Genomic DNA, 23,558 nt, shown 5'->3' with positions numbered 1-23,558 from the left:
ACGTTGATCTAGGACGTTTCTGAAGACAGCAGTGTGTGCTGGAATTTTTCTGCAGGTTTGCGTTTCTTTACCAGCAGTTGGGATCGTATCGTGCTCTGCGTCGTAGTAATTTTCCTCCTACCTTCATCACTATGTCATTACCATGGCATACTACACAACCGGCGGTTCCCCAGCAGAAGTCTGTGTGCATACAGTGACTTTGGCGCACCTCACGCAGATGTCGTCTATTTCCTGTACTGACCCGACAATATACTCCTTCTAGCACCGTCCCTTTTTCTACCTCTTCTAGGTTGTCATTCCTTCATTATTCTACGCGGAGCTCATAAGCCTTCTAGCTACCAGCGATTGCCTACCCAGTTATCGTTGCATGAATGGAGAAAGAGAACACGACTTTGCTAACAATATTAACACTGTTAAGTAAAACCTTTCCAAAAAGTGTTGAAACGAAACCTGAAATTTTTCCATTTACTGATTTCTCCTTACATTCCCCATAAAAACTGTACCTATCTAATAGTCATGATGTGGTGAAACTGTGGGCCAGGCAAATTGAGAGGGCTCTGCTTTCAATGGCCAGAGTCCTATACAGCCATCGTCCCGTTTAAACCGCTGTTTTAACCGTATATATATATATATATATATATATATATATATATATATATATATATATATATGTGTGTGTGTGTGTGTGTGTGTGTGTGTGGTGAGAGAGCTGATCATAGATGCTCTCCTAATAATATAACGTTATAGGACGAACTCCTGGTTGCACAGTTTGAACGGAATAACAAACTATGTTCTACGTCTTACGTCTTTTCTTTCCGGGCACTGTTCCCTCCGATAGTGACTTTTCAGGGTATCTTATCTCAATCGGGAAAAACAGAACCCTCATAGGGGCGCTTTGTTGTCCGTCTGTCTGTCTACCTGTTTTTCCGACTGTTGAGAACCCTTTTTCTCAGGAACGCTAGACAAATTACGATGAAGTTTCTGTCACATATTAAGTTCTACGCCCTCTTGGCTGCGTAAAATATTTAAGCTTCTAATTCCATGCTAACTATGGGGTACTTCCCTTTGACCTAAAATCAGGCATCTGGCATGAATGTAGGTTTTAAAGCACCAGTAAATGAAAAAAAAGGAAATTGTTAATTTCTAGATATATCACACAAAATATTTTCTGTCGTTTTCTATCCGTATGTCTGTCCTTCTGTTAAGACACCTTTTTCTCAGGAACGGTAAACTTATCAGTTAAAATTTGTGGCTCATACCAAGATCTGTGGTCCCCTGACGGTGTAAAGAATTCAAGCTTCTAAGTCAATGCAATTAAAACATAGACCACTTATACCACATATTTTGATACTCACCAACTCACTCATCAAAACATATGGGATACTTCCCATTGACCTAGAATCATGAAATTTGGTAGAAAGCAAGGATTCATAGTAAAAGTAAAGGGAAAACTCCGAAAATTGTAGGTTGTAATTCCTTCATTATCCTTTCCCGATCTCATACACCATCTAGCTTCCAGCGACTGCCTATCCATAGCATAAGACAGACAGATAGATAGATATTAAGCCGTCACAGGCCCTGCAGATCACGCGCTGCTTGCACAAACTGCCCCCACGCCTTCCTGTTTTGTGCCCGGTTCCTCCAGGTGTCTTCAGTTCCCAGGGGTGCTAGGTCCTTCGCCAGGTCGTCCATCCAGCGCCGCCTTGTTCGTCCAATGGGGCGTTTGGTGTTTGGTTTCCTCACTAGTGCCATCTTCGCCTGTCTTCCATCTGCCATACGAGCTACATGGCCCACCCATTGTATTCTTTTGCTCTTTATCTTCTGTGAGATAGTTGGTTGTCGCATCAGTAGGTATATTTCCTCGTTTTCCCCCTCCTCCATTCTCCGGTCCCCATATCTTCCTCATTACTCTTCTTTCAAATATTAATAGTTTTTCCCTTTCTCGCTTACTCACGCTCCATGTTTCTGAACCGTACGTTACTGCTATCCATAGCATAAAAATATCTTTTTGAGATTAGAACTTACATTGCGTTAATCATCCGTGAAAAACATGATAGAAAAATATTATGGTTTGGAAACATAAGATGTAAGTTGTAGCCGGTTTTAGTAAGTAAATAAAAATATTTTGTTAAGTCTCCTGTCTCTCTATATATAAACTGAAATCCCCTGTACGCTTCTTTTTGTATGTCTCGGCTAGTCTCAGGCACTACTGTAGATATTTTGAGGTGGTCTAGAAATTCCCCGGACCAACATCTTTCCAGCGTCGATATCGTTGACACGCAAAAGTCCTTGATTCACGTAGTGTATGAGTTATCTATAAACATAATGAAGTTGCTGTCAAACCCTCAATGCGCGAATCCTACTCACACTTGGGCATTTTCATAATCCCTAGAGCTATTCCATTAGTTATTTAATAGTCACGCTGAATAGCGTTAGCCACTCAGGATTTGCAGTACTAACCAAACCTGCCTCTTTTTTTTCTTTTTACTCAAACAAACATCAAATCACTTGTGGAATCGTTCCAGATAAACAAAGGTGTTTTTTTGTAAATTCAATAGATTCAAGATAGCCTTAAAAATAGATCTGAGGGCATACCGTGGTTACTAATTTAGTCGCTACAATTTTGATTCATAAACATCGCAAATACTCTAACAAAATATGTAAGCTTGTTTCATGTACAAATATTAAAATGCCACTATCCACCGGGAACATGGAATTGTTTCTTCTTCGTAAAATGTATTGTTACGTCTGTGGTACGTTGTATGTGGGAAGTGTCCTTAATTTGTCCTTGAATATTGTAACTGAGGCACTGAGATCCATAAGGGTCTAAGCATACTCTCGTCGATTTTGAGATATAACGAGGACCATGAAGTGTTGGGATAGGTCATAACTGTTTTCTCTGGTGCATTTATTATCTTTTCTTTATGGTCCAATTCTAATTTCACATTCACTACAACTTACACAACACTCAAAAAGATACTATTTCCACTGGTTATATATACAAAAAATTTGCAAATTAACATTAATAATAAGAATCCTAAATATTAATTGTTGTTGTTGTCTTCAGTCCAGAGACTAGTTTGATGCAGCTGTCCATGCTACTCTATCCTGTGCAAGATTCTTATCTCCCAATACCCTCAAACTACTGCAACCTATATCCTTCTGAATTTGTTTAGTGTATTCATCTCTTGTTCTCCCTCTACGATGTTTGCACTACACGCTGCCCTCCAATAGTAAATTGGTGATCCCTTGATGCCTCAGAATATGCCCTACAAACTGATCCCTTCTTCTAGTCAAGCTGTGCCACAAATTTCTCTTCTCTCCGATTCTATTCAGTACCTCCTCATTAGTTATTTCAGAAGCGACTTCCTAACACAAATCTATACTTGATGTTAACAAATTTCTCTTCTTCAGAAATGCTTTCCTTGCCATTGCCAGTCTACATTTTATATCCTCTCTACTTCGACCATCATCAGTTATTTTGCTCCCCCAATAGCTAAACTCGTTTACTAATTTAAGCGTCTCATTTACTAATCTAATTCCCGAAGCATCACCCGATTTAATTCGATATTAATTAAAATTTCATAACAAAGTGGGAACATCGTTTTTATAAGGAATAACGATATTCAGACGTTAAAAAACAAGCCAAAACCATGAGGCTGGTGATTTTCTTACAAAGTTGATTTTTGCAAACTTTTTCTCAAAACTTTGTTCCTGTGCTTTGGGCCATTGTGGTTGCCAGTGCCTCAGTTGCGTTTTCGGGTGGAACTTAGCGATCTATAAGCTGTTAATTAAGTTGATCGTACTTCATTCTGCATCAAACTGAGACACGTGTTTACTAAAAAAAATCAGTTTCATCAATCTGTCTGTACTAATAAACACATAGAACAATTCTTCAACAATGTTATAGATTTGTAGGAATCTACTGTTTTAAAATGAATGTACTACAATTTACAGTCATAGCTGCATCTAAGCACTCATTACCGATTCCTATCAATGCTGATCTGTTGCGCTCATGTCAGAACCAGAATTTTTTATTGGGGGGGGGGGGGGGGAGTAGTGGTTGGGGGGAGCCGACTTTTCCCTTATTTTTTTAATTTTACTACTTTTTTCCAGAATGGGTCATGTTGCAAATTTTTTGAGTTTAGTGTTGTATTCCAGAATGCTACAGATGAGTCAATTTGGAGTCAGTAATTCTGCTGTTGTGTTCCATACCGCCGAAGACCAGAAGCGACTATATTCCGCCATCTTACCTGGAAAAGTCCGAAGTCCTGGCTGCCATTGGTGTTGATGGGACTCAGCGCTGAAGTGTTGCGGGCACTCTCGTTCTCCACCAGGCAAACCCCTGTAAACAAATGCTTTCGTCACACAGAGAAACATGGCGTCCACCTATCACCTGTACTCTGGCTGCAACTTAAGGTTTGTACCTTTTCTCCATACTGGCAGAAGCCTCTAGGCTCAATGATGACATGGACTTGAACAATGGTCAGTAACCTTTTGTTCAGAAAGTTTAAACTGTTTAGGTGTTAATATACTGAAAAATCCCATTACAAAACAGCTTACACAAACTGGGCATATCGTCTTAGGTAAACACAATGAATGTCTTGTAATTTTTTTTTATTTTTTATTTTATTATTATTATTATTATTAATTTTTTTGTGCTGTATGTTTCAGCCTATGAAGACAAGCTATATCGCCATTGGTTTTGACTCACTGCAAACAGCAGTCCCCCAGTCTGTGCTATTACAGCTTTACGAGTTTCTATGTAACGTATTCAGACAATGTTGTCATGGTTTGGTAATGAGTCAAAACCAGTAACGATACCACCTGCATGACCTCTGGCTGTAACATGTAACTGTAAAAGAAAATCTGTTTCTTCATAATGGGTAGACAGGGTCCGTTACTGTAGTTCACCTATCACTATAGACAATATAAATCCTGTGTCATGTCGCCAACTACTGTTCGTCAGTTTAAGAAGTGTGAAATCGAAATTCTAAAACCTACATTAGCCATTAAATGTCAAGGCGTACCAGGTTACATAAAAGTGAAAACTAACCACCTAAGTAAATCATCTTTAGCGCAGACGCGAAAAATAACACAATTGATGTTAAATATAAAGCGTTACAGAATTAAAATTAATTTTTACTCGAGAAGTAGGTAAAAGTAATGTAAATTCATCTGAAATTGACCTCCGTGGCTCTAAATACTTCATGGGTATTCAATTGTCAACGATTTCTGATTGAAAGTGTGAGAGGTGGCACGCCACTCTTCCCCTTTAACAGCCTTGGCAGTCAGATTAACATTCATATTTTAGCTCATGATCTCGGTTTACCCCATTACTACACTTGGTATGTGCGGTTTATGACTTTTTGACATATGGAAATTATGGACAGAATGTTTTTATAACTGCGTATGTAGCCTGTAGAAAACTTGTAGCCGAGGGACGTAGTCGAGGTGATGGAGAACAGGGAGAGAGAGAGATGGCTTGCTGGCCATAAATACTGGGAAGCAGCACTCAGTGGATCATACCTGCAGATGAAATTCTGGCCCTGTTATTCTCCTTCTTCCGCTGAGGTTGGACAAGAGGGCGCCGATCCACAAAACATTTTACCTGAGCCAGGTCGCAGTCACTCACAAATGTGGCCAGTTGGCAGAAAGTGGGTGAGGAAGCCATTTTAGAAAGACTCCTTGAAAAATGCCTTTGTGCAAATGGTGGGAAGGTCATAAGACTCAATGCATTATTAGAAGCTGGAACAATACAGACACAAACGTTAGCGCACATTTTTAGTGGAGGCAAGCCTGTAACTCCCCTGACGTGAGGAAGTCGCCAGGTTCTTTTAGCGAGCTGCAAAAACATATGTATTTCACAGGAGTGACTGTCTGGGAAGCTTGACAGCCTTCTTTCAGAAATTGGAAATGCTTGGTCTCGAAAGGTGAGATCTCTCCTGTTTTGGTGGATTTTTTTTCTTTCGCCAAATAAAGCCATGCTTGCCATGAGAGCAACGCCTGTCTAAAATCCCCTTTTTTCAGACAACAGAGTTTTGTCGTCACTGATTGGCTCCTCTTAGGATAAGCAAAATGAAGGCTTGCTCCCCCAGAGTGGGGACCCCAGTGCTGTGTCTGGATTGACTATCATGTCAACAGAACAGTCAACAGGGGAGGTACAATGAGTACATGATAGCTTGATCGGTTTGTGCAATGTGGCCGGGGTTTCGCTTTCGCTAATTCGGCTTGGCTTTGTGGAAAGTGGTTGTGATTCTTTGCTTCCTTAGTCTTCTGGTTCTCCCTTGGTGGAGAACGTCAAGTATTTCTCTAGTGGGTGAGACTTCTGGTCTGTATCTCATGTGGAATAGGAGCCACTGGCATTTTCCAACTGTTTCGACAGTGGAACTGCATATCATCTCTGACATATCGTATGTCACGGGGGTGAACTTATTATTCCTGAGTTGGCTGCCTGACATCTGACAATTCCAGAATGCTGTATTGTGCCTGTGAGTCAAATTGGTTTGATCAGGCCAGCGAAAGGGTGCCCCTCACATTGAAATCTACCGGAGTTTCAGCGCTCTGGTAGGGAGGTTTCCCTCGTCCCGATAGTTACAACGCCAGACCACATAGTTTGCAAATTTTCGCAGACTCGTCAGACCGTTACAGCTGCTGCAGTGAGCGAGTCCTCGCCATAGCCCGCCGTTTTATGCTGCCGCCTGAATCAAGGTGAAAAGGTGAAATATTGTTGCACTGGCGTAGGGTTATTAAATGATGTTCACAGCCCCTGTTCTCAGCTGAACTATAGTTTGTGGTATACTTGGTCGTAGTTGAGTCCATTTGAATAGAATAGGACTCACAGTGGATTCATGTAAACGAAGTCAGATGGCGTTGTAAAAGGGATTAATTTAGAGGAGAACTGATACAGCTTTCACCGCAATGTATGCTTTTCCAATCAAACACCATCGCTTTTCTTATTTGTGTTTATCATTTTTATGTAAGACTTAAAAGCTCATTGTAGTTTAAAAATGGTTAATAAAGCTTGTCATTATTTTGTAAACTTGAATACACCACTGTTCTCATTCATACTCCCTAAACTATTCACTGTTTTTATTTTACTGTGGTGGTACATGGGTACGCAATCAATTTAAAGTTCAATTTTATTAAATTACTTAATATGGTTAGTAATTTGAGTTCTGAATCTAACTGCATGCATGGGCTACAGAAGTGCCTCGAGTAAATTCACTAATTTCACATATAAAAACTAAGGGTGAACCTCACGACTTGAATGTATTTGAGAAGATAATGCTTTCCTTTATGTGAAGATAATAACATTTACCATCACTCAAGCATACACTTATGATTAAAGGAAGCGACGGCTTGCAAGTGGATTCCTTGAAAGTTTTACATTGTGGTATATTATTGCGTCATATGATTCGTGAACATCTCCATACCATTGTACCCAGACGCAAAAAGTATGTCTTTCCAGCGCCTTGGGCTGAGCCCCAAATTATAACTGTAAGGCCCACTCATTGATTCCACTTTGGGGAAAATACTTTTCCGCAATAATACTACAACTGAATCATTGTAACTCTGCAACAGTGATTCGAAAGGCTAGCTTGGACACCTCTGTGCCGTTGGATGGAGTATATTTTACATCTGTGCAAATAGCATCCAGTCCCTACAAGACCCGCAGATATCTCATTCACATGAATTTGTATTCGTCAGGTATTGCTTTAATGTGACTGTGCACAACACTATGTTCACTTAATGACTCCCAGATTCTTAACTATTCAATTCACTGACGCCGTTATTGGAACACATTTATGTACGCTGCTTTCAATCAAAGGAATCTTAAGCACCGCCCGTCGTTGGCACTAATTTTACGAACCCATAACATCGAGTATCAAATCTTGAAAAATTACGACAGAACAGGTTCATAAGTCTATAAAACTACACGAGGTGAGACACTGGCTTTAATTTCGAGAGCAGCGCCTCAAACGATGACTTGAGTGTGCGAGGGAAATAGTAGATAAGACGCTACTTCAACCATTTCTAGAGTACTGTTGCAGTGTCTGGAGCTCTTATCAAGTAGCCGTGACAACAGACTTAGAACAATCCCAGAGAGGAGCAATTAGGACCTTAATAAGCCGCCATAGCCCATAGGAAAGTGTAACAAAGACACTGCATTTAACATCATGCCAAGCTTTCGTTGAGGCGCTAGGGAAACTTAACTGGGAACCCTCGGGAAAAAAAGTGGTGTAGTTCTCCTAAGACCCTATTAAGTAAATTTAGAGCATCATTATTCGAAGAAGACAATACGATCGTTTTGCTGTCAACTTCTAGTATTTTGCGTAAGTATTATAATAATATGATAAGATACTGCGGCACAGGCAGATGCATGTACGTGTTCATATTTCCCTCTATCAACACGCGAATGGCATACGAAAGAAAATCGATAATATTTGTACGACGTACCTGCGCCATGTACTGTACGCTGCCTAGTGCAGTACATGTGTAAATGTATTTTATATAAGAATAAGTAACACCACAGCTGTATCATGAGAATGCCTTTGTTCTATCACACGACAGGTTTCGGCGGCACATTACCACAATTGCCAAAAGAGCCTTTGATTTCCTTGGCGCATTTGCTATGGGATCCTTGTTACTAGGACTTGTGGGCTAGCTTTAATCAGGAGTCTATACTCGACGCCGTGTTGTTCCCAACGTTCCTACCGCAGACTGACATCGCAGGTTTGATTCGAGAGGTAACCGTAAAAGTGAAAACATTCTTTTGATTAGAAAGAAGTATAATCTATCTTAGCAATCCTGTCTGGAGCTATGACGTTTCAGGTTAACAGGGTTGCCCAATGGTGCCGAGGTGTTGGGGCTAGAGGAAAACCTACTCTTTTTGTAGCAATGTCACGCCTCAAGGCGCTACTTGCCAACAGCGCACCTCTAAATACATTAGACACAAGCGATTCCTTTATCTTAATCCAGGACAGTTGGAATTTCATTGTAACACCATCATTTACACACCAGAAAAGTTAACATGACGGTCGTGACTAGCACATGAAGATTTACCATATTTTGTTCACATTCTTAATGGCAAAACCTATGTCAGCTTTTGTACCATTAACTACACATTGACAGTTCACGGGTGCTTAGAGACCGTATTTTTGAACCGGAACATTAGAATAAATTACTAGTTGTCACGCTGAGTCAGAGACACAGCGGGGACCGTTTAGGTACTTCCCCAGAAACAAACTTGTTACGTTCCAGCTGTGAATTACGTCGGCGAGTGGTTAACATTGAAGGGCTCTCGTAAGCTATGCGGGGGAAAAACTGAGGGGAAAACCGATGAAAGTAGAAAACTGGCTGAAGAGTTGGAGCGAGCTGGTCAAGCGAGTACTTGCAATCCGCGAATAGATGTTTTGTTGTAAATCTACATCTACATATATACTCCGCTAGCCACCAAGCGGTGTGTGGCTGAGGGCACAATTCGCGCCAAAGTCATATTCCCCCTCCCCACTCTCTTCCACTCGCGGATTGCGCGAGGGAAAAACGACTGTCTGAACGCCTCAGTACGAGCTCTAATTTCCCTTATCTTTGAGTGATGATCATTACGCGATTTGAAAGTTGGTGGTATATAATATATGCTCTACATCCGCGGTGAAGACTGGATTTCGGAATTTAGTGAGCAGCCCCTTCTGTTTAGCGCGTCGTCTATCTGCAAGTGTGTGCCACTTCAAACTTTCTACGAGATTTGTAACGCTCTCGCGATGACTAAATGTACAGTCACGAATCTTGCCGCTCATCTTTGGACCTTCTCAATCTCTTGAATGAGACCCAACTAGTAATAGTCCCATACAGACGAACAATACTCTAAGACTGGACGAACTAACGTATTGTAAGCTATTTCCTTTGTTGAAAGACTGCATCCCTTCAGGATTCTACCAATAAACCGCAATCTAGAGTTCGCCTTACCCGTTACTTGTGCAATCTGAACATTCCATTTGAGATCTTTTCGAATAGTCACACCCAGATACTTGATTGATTTTACCGCTTCCAAAGACTGATCATTTATTTTGTACTCATACATTAATGGAGATTTTCGCCTTGTTATACGCAGTAGGTTACACTTACTAATATTGAGAGATAACTGCCAGTCATTACACTACGTATTTATTTTCTGCAAATCCTCATTCATTTGTTCAAAACTTTCGTGTGATACTACTTTCCTGTAGAGTACAGCATCATCGTCACACAGTCTAAGGCCGCTGTCAATACCATCAACCAGATCGTTTATGTAAATCGTAAAAAGCAGAGAAGCTATTACGATGCCCTGGGGCACACCTAAAGTTACTCTTGTTTCTGTTGAAGTTACCCTGTTCAGGACGACACAGTGCTCTCCATCTGTTAGAAAATTTTCTATCCAATCGCATATGTCATTGGATAGACCGTAAGCGCGCACTTTTTGTAGCAAGCGACAGTGTGGAACTGAGTCGAACACCTTTCGAAAGTCGATAAATATGGCATCAACCTGGGAGCCGGTATCTAGATCCTGTTGTATATCATGCACGAAGAGGGCCAGCTGTGTCTCGCATCATCGCTGTTTCCTAAAACCGTGCTGGTTTCTGCAGATGAGCTTCTCAGAGTCTAGAAAGGTCATTATGTCTGAACACAAAATATGTTCCATGACTCTACAACAAATCGGTGTCAGTAAATTGGCCGGTAATTATGTGCATCCGATTCTCTACCCTTTCTATAGATTGCTATTACCTGGGCCTTCTTCCAGTCCCGTGGAGATTTCCGCCGTTCCAATGATCTCTGATAGATGACGGATAAGAATGGTGCTATATTTGTAGCATAGTCAACATAAAATCTTACGGGGATACCGCCTGGGCCAGATGCCTTTCTGGCGTCTAAGGATCTTAACTGTTTTAGAATCCCAGATACACTAAACACTGTCAGCCATCCTTTCGTTTGTTCGAAAATTGAAAGGAGAAATGGTGCTGCAGTCCTCTATCGTAAACGAGTTTTTGAAAGCTATGTTTAGAATTTTGTAAATGGCGACGTTGGTGTTCGACAATACACCAACCGCACGCAATACGAAATTGAACACTTTTTGAAAGGGCTCAGCTAATGCGCGATGCGCAAACGGAGTTAGAATCAAGGCTTTGTAAAGTTGAATTAGTGAAGGACGTCACTGTTCCGCAGAAGCTTTATTGTACTACACTACAGCCTTTGCTTGATAATTATCTCCTTTAACCCACAGATAGTCAAGCATTTTTGCCTACCGAACGCTTTTGTATGTGTGTGATGGTACGCATTTCTCCTCCTTACACGAGGCACCACAACAACGTTTCACCAGGCAACGCCGGTCAACATACACAAACGTGTATGAGAAATCGGTTGGAAACTTTCCTCATGTCACCCCGTTGTAGGTGTCGCCACCGGCGCCAACCTTGTGTGAATGTTCTGAAAAGCTAATCATTTGCATATCACAGCATCTTCTTCCTGTCTGTTAAATTTCGCGTCTGTAGCACGTCATCTTCGTGGTGTAGCAATTTTAATGGCCAGTAGTGTATATCCCTGAGAGATCTGATTTCTCTTATGATGATTGTTTCCGCGTATGTAGGTAGCTGCAAACAGGCGTTGATGTACTTCATTAGGGACATGTTGAAAATGTGTGCCCCGACTGGGACTCGAACCCGGGATCTCCTGCTTACATGGCTTAACCAAAGTAATACGAGTAATGAGTGAGCAAATGGAATACCACAGACTAACACAAGAATGCCTAAATGCATGTCGTACCTTCCCACTATGAGACCGACGCAGTTTCGAGGGGAGAAACGAGAACAGACGCCGAGAGCGGAACTGTGTTAAGCTAGAAGGCCCTACGATGAGGGACGGACACCCACGTCGCCAGCTAACCACTAGGGCCTCACCACCCGCACGCTTTAGCGTGAGACTGTTTCGCGTCTCTGTTACGTCAAGGACCACCCCCCAGCCCATGTAAAAAGCTACAGTCCTCCAGAAGAACAGTATAGATCTTACGATAACGCTAAAAGGACCACACCAGCTGCAGGTTTTAGCGTGAGACTTTTCGCGTCTCTGTTACGTTGCAAACTTTAAAAACATTGCCCCACCACGAAAAGTATAACGTTTCTCATTGGATAGACAGAATTTTTGTAGGCGGAGCTTAAGGTTAACATTGAGACCCTGAGTGGTCAGATGAAAACACAGCCAGATAGTTTTTTTTAACCAACTTCGGTAAATTGTAGTAAGGAGAAGTTAGGGGAGAGTTGCTTCCGAGATGACGAGGTGAGCGGAGCTGTGCTGCCCGCCGCTGCCCTGACGCTGCCTAAACACCGACAAGGTAATGAACGCACGCGATGCCGCATTTTTGAGCGCATAAGGCTTCACTCAGAACTGCAGAAGTCTCATCTGTTACACCCCCTTTTTGCGTAATACTAGTGTCGATCGTTAATTAAAACTCATGGTGTTCACATTTGCCACTTGAAGAACAGATCTGAAACGCGATGATTTTTCTTTTATATAGTTATTGAGAAGCCACATCAGCCACTGTAATTTACGACAAGTTAGATAAGTTATTAAAGATAACTGAGGGTCACTGTAGACCATTTTGATAGTTTTCTCTTTTGTGAAACTTAAATTAAACCTAGATTATAGATGTGATATGGCATAGGTCATCCTTCGATCGATTGTAGAACTTGGAAACCCATTTAGGGAATATTCGTTCACATTTTTGTTGAACGCTGTTGGTTTTTACCATCCTGTATTAAAACATTTCCTTTTATCAATAGTGCAATTTATAAACGATGTTTTGTGATTATAATAAATTTCCAATTGTAAACTTAACTGCTTTTTCGACGTTATTTTACCAGCTAACTAAAAATAGGAAAGCCTTGAACCCTTTCCACTATATTTAGTTAGAATTAAGATTCTTTTACAGGGAGTGCAGTGGAGCTGACGCTGAGATCATTTAGTATTTGGTTATATCATCGCTAGTCTCACTGAACTCTTCTGAATTCTACATGTCATGTGTGGTCTGGCGTCTCCTTACCAGCAACAGGTCCCAGGTTCAAACTAGTCAATTCCCAAAAAAACACGCTCAGAGCGTCGTTGCGCGAAAGTGGTAGGGAGACACGATATAGAACAAACAGACACCACCATGAATGTTTAGAGTGCGCCTAAGAGATGTTTGCCCATCATACTCATTACTCGTGGCAGATTAATCTACCGAGTACCGTACGAGTTCGGGCATAGTGTGTGCGTTTGCACAAGAAGGTCAATGGCCGGGAAGCCATATTTTAACTATACATGACGATAGTATCTGTTCCCGAAAGAACAGTCCCTAATGAAGTACATCAACGCCTGTTTGCAGCTAGGGTGTCCATTTAATTATTGTTTCAGATGTTTTCTAAATTCTTGTTGACTGTGTCTCAATAGCCCGTTTTCTTCGAGGTAATTCATAATGCTCGAACACAATATATGTCCCATAATCCTGATGCATATCGACGTTAATGATACGGGCACATAATTTAGTGGATTACTCTTGCTACCTTTCTTGAATATTGGTGTGACCTGTGCAACTTCCCAGTGTTTGTGAAGGGATCTTCCGTCGACCGAACGGTTGTATATTTTAGTATGAAGCTATTGCATCAGCATACTTTTATGGAAGCTGTTACCTTACCACCAACAACGGACTGCATATATTACAGAATCTACTGCACGCGGCACGTGGCTTTTGTCACAGAAAACAGGAAACACTGAAACGGAGAGACAAAAAAACACCGGAGGTGAATGTGTAATTATGTGCGGTTACATCTGCGTATCCACAATACAGTCTCTCAGTGCCGGGATCGTCGCCAAGTCCAACAAGCGTGAATCAACATCACCAAATTGAACAATACCGTATTGCAGTCTTCTTTTGAAAACCAGTTTATGTGCCAATATCGCAATGTAAACAGAATTACTGGATTAATAGTTTCGCCATTATGCGTATCCACAATATAGTCTGTCAGTGCCGGGTTGGTCGTTAAGCCCAAAAGTGTGAATCAACAGTAGCAAACTGAACAATACCGTGTTGAAGTCTTCTTTCTAAAACCAATTTATGTGCCAATATCGCTATGTAAACACTATTACTGGATTACTAATTTAGGTAATGTCCATTTATTAGATCTATTAGAAGAAAATATTTCCAGATTACAGTCTCACAGTCAAAAAATAGAATAGTTCGATGACAAAAATTACATACCTATAAAACCGCAAGTGGTATTTACGAGTACATCATACCTTGCTTACACCACTCTGCCACAAGAGAACTACGTAATATAACAATTCTCCTAAAATTCTGTTCATATAGTCCAAAGTCAACATGTAATAGTGAATATTTCAAATAAGTAAAAACGTTTAAATAAAAACATAGGGCCGGCCTATGTGGCCGAGCGGTTCTAGGCGCTACAGTCTGGAACCGCGCGACCGCTACGTCGCAGGTTCGAATCCTGCCTTGGGCATGGATGTGTGAGATGTCCTTGGGTTAGTTAGGTTTAAGTAGTTCTAAGTTCTAGGGGACTGATGACCACAGATTTTAAGTCCCATAGTGTTCAGAGCCATTTGAACTATTTTTTTTAAAAACATAGGTATTACGAGTACAGTGCCGTGCCAGGTGTTCCTTCATAAATATGTACTACTTTGAGTACACATTGTAATGAGAGACAGATACATGCGACATCTTGCCTCTTCGTGGTATTAAGCCATGCTGGCTGCGACGGGGTAACTGATGATTAGATTTGGGGTATAATGCAAGCTAGTGCTGAGAAGCAACGCAAGATGGCAGCCTGCACTGCCTCACGTCAGTTGCAAATAATGTAATAGGGACACACATTTGTTAAACGTTGTGATTACCTTCAGAAACGTAACATCATTGTAGTATACACAAAGCAATCACAGCGCCAAATTTCCACAAATTGTAGATAAAAGAAACAGTATGCTGTAAACTGCCATAGATGATTGCCAACACCATCAAATAAAAACTGGACAATTAGTGACGTAACGATGTTATAATATATTAAATACATAACGAGTTCGTGGCATACAATACATGAACAAAAAACATACAATATATGTGATGGAATTAGTTGTAGGGGTTAAGGTACACTGTCGACATTTATAGAATTATGAGACAGGATTTCTGGTCGGTTTCGCTGCAAGCGAAGGACGTCAATTAACAATTATGTAATAGGAAATTGTAAAACAAGCCCCTGCACAATGTATGACGGTAGTATAAAATACAGAAGAGTCTCGATTTTCAGATCTTCGATTATCCGACCTTCTGTGTCAGCCGACCCTCTCACCGCACCGGCCGTGCGCCAGTCGATGAATAGATCAGTGACTAACGTGTTGTTTGTTGATACTCAGTTCATTGTCGCCGTCTGCTGCTCCTCACTCTTCAGTGATAACTTAGATCTGTAGTGGAGTGGACGGATTGCACTTTGTTTATTGTAAAAATTTGTGGTGATGGCTTCAAAGAGGAAAAAGGTGGTCGTTTCAATGGAAGAAAAACCTACAGCTTTAAAAAGAATAGACATTGGTGTAACTTTATTAAAAGTGGCGCAATATTAGAACGTCGGGAAAACAAGAGTTGGAGACTGGAAAAGGAACCGCAATGAAATTGAGAAGTGGTGTTCTCAGCGAGCAACATCGGCTGTTTTGGAAGATCGGAAAACCATGAAAAAATGTGATTATGAAAAAGTAAGTGAAGCTTTGTTCCTACGGTTTACTCAACATAGAGATAAAGGTGTACCCATGTCGGGACCTATTTTTCAAGGAAAAGCCTTAAAGTTTCGTAACGAACTAACCGAAGTGAACCTGATTTCACAGCTAGTGTAGGCTGGCTCGATAGATGGAAGAAAATATGCGGAATTCGGCAACTTAATGTCTGTGGTGAAAAGCTTTCAGCAAATTTTGAAGCTGTTCAGTTGTTTAGGAATAAACTCCACAAGGTATTGGACAAGGAAAACTTAGCACGCGATGAAATTTTTAACTGCGACTCAATTACAAAATATTACTGGAAAAAACATTAGCGTCAAAGGCCGAAAAGGAAGCGCCAGGCTACAAACGTATCAAAGAAAGAGTGGCAATTCTTGCATGCAGTAACGCCACAGCAAATCTGAAAATGAAACTGTCAATGATAGGTAAGCCAAAAAACCCGAGAGCATTTACAAATGTATCTAAAAATGCTTCACCGGTGAAATATTACAACCAAAAAATTGCTTGGATGAGCTCAGACTTTTTAAGGAATGGTTTTTTAACGAGTTCGTGCCACAAACTGAAAAGTTTTTGAAAAAAAAAATGGTTCAAATGGCTCTGAGCACTATGGGACTCAACAGCTGTGGTCATTAGTCCCCTAGAACTTAGAACTACTTAAATCTAACTAACCTAAGGACATTACACACATCCATGCCCGAGGCAGGATTCGAACCTGCGACCGTAGCAGTCGCACGGTTCCGGACTGCGCGCCTAGAACCGCGAGACCACCGCGGCCGGCAAGTTTTTGAAAGTTACCCCGCAAAGCACTGTTGCTTCTAAACAATGCCACTTGTCATCCTAATGAAGATGAACTTCAAGATCAAGATATAAAGGCCATGTTTTTGCCTCCAAATGTCACATCTTTATGTCAGCCTATGGACCAAAGGGACCTTAGAGACACTGAAGAGAAACTACCGCAGAAACTTGCTTTCCTCTTAAATTAATGCTATGGACAAGGGAGAAGACATGCTAGAGCAGTTGCGCCGTATTAGTTCGAAAGACGTAGCTTATGACGTGGCCCAATATTGGGAGAGTGTTGGAGCAAATAAAATTGCAAAATCCTGGAAAATTTTGCTACAGAAAAGTCAAGAAAATTCTCCAGATGATGAAAATCTGGAGCAGCAGACCGAACCAGAAAATACTACCCTGCTTTCATTGTTACGAAAAGTTTCGGGATGTGCTGACGCCACAGAAGATGACATAAATGGATTGTCCAAGATGTTTAATTTGAAGTGACACGGAGAAATAGTCAACATGGTAAACGAAAAAGAAGAAGACGAAGAAGCGGATGTAGTGGAGAAAAGTGCGCTCAAGATTTCTCACAACGAAGGAACAAGACCTTAGAACCTGCTTTGAAATATGTAGAGCAACTGGAGGAAACATCGTCTTCCAAGGTTTTACTTCTAAAGAGACTACGTGATTTAGCGGCAAATTACTAACTTCTTCACACAGTAAATATCTATTCAGTCTAATTTGATTTGTATTGTATTAAATGTTTAACTCATTTGGCCTACTTTAGTTTAATTTTTGTGTTTGTTTGTATTATTTTCCGTGTTATCCGGCCTTCCCGCTTATCCGACCTTGCAGCGACCGGTTTAGGTGGGATAATCGAGACTGCACTGTACAATTCATGTACAAAATATTTATCATTACAGACAGCTCTACTGCCCGTTTCTATGGATATGTAATGTTGTGTACATAGTTCCGCGTAGTCAGCGCGTACACAACTTTCCCACTAGAGCGCGCCCCGCTAAGCACAACAGCGCAGGCGCAGCGCTCGTCTGTCTCCGCACTACGAGATGGCACTGCCTTAGAGACAGACCAAATTCTGCTTCCGCCGATCCGCATATTAATATATAACGCAGCCAATGAGATTGCTGCTAACGTAGAACCTTTTCTCCTCGCGGATCACACTCACGCAGTGATACCTGGACGTGCGAGGTATTATAATGAGTGTACAGACCTCTGATTAGTCAGTCTGCATTACTCTGTACCAGTCTGCATTAGTCTGTACAAGTATATAGTCAAGTTTCAGTCTGCGCCCAATAAGATTATCATATTCCTGTACATAGCCAAGAAGATAAATGAATAGACACTTTGTCAAGTATCAGAGATATGTGAGGATAAGATTAATGTACCAAGACCAAAGGAACTTCATATTGTCAATTGAAAACAGCATCCAGAATCAAGTTACGTAATATCTGTGATTTTCATTATTCTAATAAATGTGTGTGAAAATTAATCAAGTTCTGTTTAAAGTTGGTCACCGTCAATCTGCTACTCTAAGCGTGCAAGTGGCATTTCTATCGTCTGACCTAACGGCAGAAGATAAACACGCCACGATAAGACCACGAGGCGTATCGCTGACACTCGCCTACTTCGTTAGAGCGACAAGTCAAATAATCTGATGTGTACAAACCGTCTACAGTACGCACACCACATGTAACTTTGTCATCGAGCTGTTTTTATACCTTACTACATTTTTTTGGCTGTTAAGTCCGTAACCTCGACATAATGTCCTCTTATAGATCTGACGCTAGTAATACACACTGCGGACACCAGTAATCCAGTAATTGTGTTTACGTTGCGAACTTAACAAATAAACTGGTTTTCAAAAGAAGACTGGATAATCGCCTCCTGCAATGACTGATCGTGTCAGGTAACCATTGAACAACAGTACAGGAATCGTTACAATTCCATTTCCCCCATGTTAGACTGCAGCCGGAACAACACTCACAGTCTGGCAGCTGGTCCTCGGGGAAGTCCCTCTGCAGCAGCTCGTGGTACAGCTCGCACCTTGTGAAGACGACCGCCCGGGCACAAGACGTCAGCGTCATGAGCGCCAGCAGGCTGCAGTACAAGCTCCTCATCTCTGCTAGCAGTGCTCGGCCGTTTACCAGTCTGCAGGAAAAAAATGTATTGTGCGCGTCATCTTCACGAATTACGTAGTAGAAGTCATCAAGGACGAGGAACTAACATAAAAAATATATGTACTAATCTATATTACCAAACTACTGAAACGATCACCTGGTCTCAGTTTCAGGTTGCAACAAAAATTTGATTTTCAGTATTGTATGTAATCGTTGAACCACTTTAAAAATTTTAAATGTTGTCGTAATCTCCGCATTAAGATGCGTAAACTTACGTTAAAGGTTTAACACATCAGGTCAAGCGTTAAACTTGGAAAATGTACGTCTCTTGATCATTGTATCTCACGGCCCGAAAATTACCCAGACTATATTCATTTGATATTTGAGAATGGGAGAACTTAGCTGGGACGACAACATAACTTCAAGCCTTTTCCTACGTTTTTCTCGCTGAAACCCTCCACAAAATAATGAAAGGAAAATTTATTACTTACAGCATCTCCGCTATTCATGCAGCAGAACTTCCAGCACGCGTCATGACGTTTTAAATTATTACTTCTTTACTGTTTATTCTATTCGCAACCCAGTTTACAGACAGTATTTACAGTTAACACTGAATATAACTGCCAAATTACAAGATTGTACAATGCAATTCATGGCATATGAGCCTCGCCGAGTGGCCGCGCGGTTAAAGGCGCCATGTCACGGATTGCACGGCCCCTCCCGCCGGAGGTTTGACTCCTCCCTCGGCCATGGGTGTGTATGTTGTTCTTAGCTTTAGTTAGTTTAAACTAGTTTAAGTTGTGTGTAGGTCTAGGGACCGATGACCTCAGCAGTTTGGTCCCTTGGGAATTCACACACAGGGCATACGACGTTATACACAGAGAGATGCGTCAAAAATGTTTGGTTTTGATTTTGACTTTTACGTTAGTCTGTGAGCGAATAATCCGAGACTAATAAAACCAACGCAGTAACGGTTTTGCGTCTTCAACGATTAAGATTTTACATGTAATTACCTCATTTGTAAAGTAATCAGATGTTTAATGCTGTTTTATACATGGGAATTCGATTCCTTAAAGCACCGGGAGTGCAGGCGTACTGGTTATAGCTCAAATTCCTTAATTAATTGTCACAAAGTAACAACAGCAGCCAACCACTGTCAATAACACTATTTAATGAGAATAAATAGCGCCGTTATTGGACTTGAAGCGGCATGTTATTCAGCAGACGGCTTTTCACATTTAAATTACCTCATGTTATACAAGTGATGATGATTTCCGCTGTGGCGAAAGTTCTCTGAGGTTGTCGTATTTTATAACAACAGACGATGTAACAAAATGGCTAATTTACCTTAATTGGCCTTAACAGTGAATTAAAACAACGTAAATAATTATTTTACAAGGTAAGGCATGAAGTAATTTCGTGTTACGTACATAGAAAACCATATTTTTTTTATGACATTGTTCACGCCTTTTGAAGTTCATATTTCGCCGCATAGTAAACAAGTATTAATTTAAAATATTAACAGCGATGTGACAGACCTGTCGTTTCGAAGGCTGGACTATCAGACCAATTGTGTGATTGGATTGAAGAGTTCCTAGAAAAGAGAACGCAGCATGTCATTCTCAATGGAGAGAAGTCTTCCTAAGTAAGAGTTATTTCAGGTGTGCCGCAGGGGAGTGTCATAGGACCGTTGCTATTCACAATATACATAAATGACCTTATGGATGACATCGGAAGTTCACTGAGGCTTTTTGCAGATGATGCTGTGGTGTATCGAGAGGTTGTAACAATGGAAAATTGTTCTGAAATGCAGGAGGATCTGCAGCGAATTGATGCATGGTGCAGGGAATAGCAATTCAATCTCAATGTAGAAAAGTGTAATGTGCTGCAAATACATAGAAAGATAGGTCCCTTATCATTTAGCTATAAAATAGCAGGTCAGCAACTGGAAGCAGTTAATTCCATAAATTATCTGGGAGTACGCATTAGGAGTGATTTAAAATAGAATGATCATATAAAGTTGATCGTCGGTAAAGCAGACGCCAGACTGAGATTCATTGGAAGAATCCTAAGGAAATGCAATCCGAAAACAAAGGAAGTAGGTTACAGTACGCTTGTTCGTCCACTACTTGAATACTGCTCACCAGTGTGGGATCCGTACCAGATAGGGTTGATAGAAGAGATACAGAAGATCCAACGGAGAGCAGTTCGCTTCGTTAGAGGATCATTTAGTAATCACGAAAGCGTTACGGAGATTATAGATAAACTCCAGTGGAAGACTCTGCAGGAGAGACGCTCAGTAGCTCGTTACGGGCTTTTGTTAAAGTTTCGAGAACATACCTTCACCGAAGAGTCAAGCAGTATATTGCTGCCTCCTACGTATATCTCGCGAAGAGACCATGAGGATAAAATCAGAGAGATTAGAGCCCACACAGAAGCACACCGACAATCCTTCAATCCTTCTTTCCACGAACAATACGAGACTGGAATAGAAGGGAGAACCGATAGAGGAGGCACTCAGGGTACCCTCCTCCACACACTGTCAGGTGCCTTGCGGAGTATGGGTGTAGATGAAGATGTAGATGTAGACGGCACTACTTGTTCTTCATAAACATCATTAACAATGACTGGCAACTATTTTGACCTTATTGTAAGGATTAACCTGTACTTTCAGACAGCCACAGTCTCACCACTTTAGTTTTCGACAAAATATCAAAGATATTTCTTTACAAGTCATAGAAATAGATTTGAAAAGCAATACGTGAGGTGAACATTTCTGTAATCGTAACAGTGAGATGAGTTTTGAGTATCACGGCAGAATGTTCCTTTATTCCCTCATTTTTTTACCATGAGCACAGGGTTTTGCAAAAAAAAGGGGGGTAAAGAAAAAACAGCATACTATCGATGTGCAGGAAGTGCAGAAGTCTGAATTAAGCAACTAGTCATACAACACAGAAGTCAAAGATGTGCCTGTCCATCTCTGTGAGATATAAAACAAAATAATTAGTTCTTGGTTCAAATGGTTCTGAGCACTATGGGACTCAACTGCTGTTTTCATCAGTCCCCTAGAACTTAGAACTGCTTAAACCTAACTAACCTAAGGACATCACATACATCCATGCCCGAGGCACGGTTCCGAACTGCGCGCCTAGAACCGCGAGACCACCGCGGCCGGCTATTAGTTCTTGTTAAAGCTTTCCATGTACCTCACGGAGTGACTTTTAAAGTAAGGAAATGGAACAGCAGTGCTTGTATTCACTAGTGTGTAGCATACTGTAGACTGGTAATTTCTGAGGCCACTGTCAGTGTTAGGAGTATTGGTGCCCAAACAGTGTTTCAACTCTTCACAACAACAAAACTCATAATTGAGGATAAGCATTTTTTAAGTTAGCTGCCTTGGTCTAAATAACTTACAGCTTCTGTAGGGTTCCGTTCACGAAGAACCACAAATTTTACAGCTGTGTCTTAATTACGTTCTGCCACTTTCCGATGATTGTGGAAGACTGAAAGATGTCCCTTGGCGTCGCGGGCGAAATATCAAAATTTTGTAAGTACTGAGAAAGGAAGTTAATATATGCCTTTCGTAAAGTATATAAGACATAAAATACTTACGTTTATTTAATTTTTAGAGCATTATTCCATGGCCGTATTTTATCAGTTTTCAGTAATTATGTCTAACCTAGTATGATTCTAAGCCATAACCAATCAATCCGATGACTGATCGCTGTACTATGATTGTATGGTTTTGGCTGCAATTTCCTAGCAAATGCTCATACAGCTTAAAGTGAAACCACAGGTCAACTTTGAAACTTTACCTTTAGATATATCTTCCGTTCTTTTGAAATTCACTGAGCCAGAAACTTTCATTTACTCACTAGGACCAAATCTGAAACATTTCTGTCATAATTGTTGAACCTCTCGAGAAATTTCCACAGCTCTATTTGGTCCAGAAATGTGTGAAAGGCTGCATTGGATCTATTTTATGAATAAACTTTTTGACCTGCGGCCAAGAAGTAGCACAAAAGAAAGGTATTGGACATCTCCAAATTACTTATTCAGACGAGAAAAGGGAGAAATGAGTTTAACATGTCGGTTTCAGTGGTGATCTGCCGGAACAAAAGCAATGGGACCCATCACGGTATAGGTAACGTGGAGTGGGGGATAAAGATGTCACGCTGTTGGGATCAGTGGACGTTTCACTTCAAATGATGAGTAGAGATTGTGCCACACGTGAGTGAGAACTATCGCATGATTCCGGAGTTGGATTTCTTGTATCACCATTGTGCCAAATCGGTCTTCATCAGTATATTGCGGTGCTTGACGGGAAAATGTTTCAGATGAATAAAACAGCTGCCAGTGCAGCAATATCACGAAGTGAGTCTATGAGTCTAAGTGAAAAGCAGCACAAACGTTTAGTCATTAGTTTTTGTCTGATTGCGTCCACAGTGGTGCAGTATATTAGAAATTACAACAATTTTCGTCTGTACTGTTATTAAAGGTATTAATTAACCATAATGACTATAACTGTTGACCATTCTCAAGTGACAGCTCTAACATAATAAACTGCATAACTCTAAGAATTCATTTTGTCCTCAAAAAATTTTAGAAGCTCAGCTATATGCACGATGAAGAATTCGACATTATAATGCATATGAAATGTATAAACATGGTTGACAAATGGACAACGTCCTCTTAAAAAGTACCAAATAAATTAATAAGAAACGGAACTGATCCCCCACGATATGCAAAACAAGTTGGGGCACTGTTGCAGAAGCACCGAAAAAAAACATGCCAGTTTTTTTTTTTTTTAATACTAAACTCTCCACCATTGGCTTTGTTTCACAGAAGCTCGATATTTAGCACGGACTT

At 40.8% G+C, this 23,558-nt stretch overlaps 1 protein-coding gene across 4 annotated transcripts in view; it reads right to left on the bottom strand.

Annotated features, from left to right (window-relative positions):
* Positions 1 to 23,558, bottom strand: part of LOC126271975 (lysozyme-like) — a 230,364-nt gene that overhangs the window by 191,947 nt on the left and 14,859 nt on the right. The window contains exons 2-4 of one of the 4 annotated variants that reach the window (XM_049974435.1): positions 20,228 to 20,283; positions 18,557 to 18,720; positions 4,254 to 4,345 (exon numbers count right to left, since the gene is read on the bottom strand). The exons of 2 other annotated variants lie outside the window; for them this stretch is intronic. In XM_049974435.1, coding sequence (XP_049830392.1) covers positions 4,254 to 4,345; positions 18,557 to 18,689 — 225 coding nt within the window. In that variant the 5' untranslated portion in view covers positions 18,690 to 18,720; positions 20,228 to 20,283. The remainder of the gene's footprint in view (positions 1 to 4,253; positions 4,346 to 18,556; positions 18,721 to 20,227; positions 20,284 to 23,558) is intronic. One more of the 4 variants, XM_049974434.1, reaches the window with a different exon arrangement.

The sequence above is a fragment of the Schistocerca gregaria genome, chromosome 5 (genome assembly GCF_023897955.1).
Source record: "Schistocerca gregaria isolate iqSchGreg1 chromosome 5, iqSchGreg1.2, whole genome shotgun sequence".
Taxonomy (NCBI): Eukaryota; Metazoa; Arthropoda; class Insecta; order Orthoptera; family Acrididae; genus Schistocerca; species Schistocerca gregaria.
The sequence above is the reverse complement of the archived record's forward strand: the minus strand, read 5'-3'. Positions and strand labels throughout refer to the sequence as shown.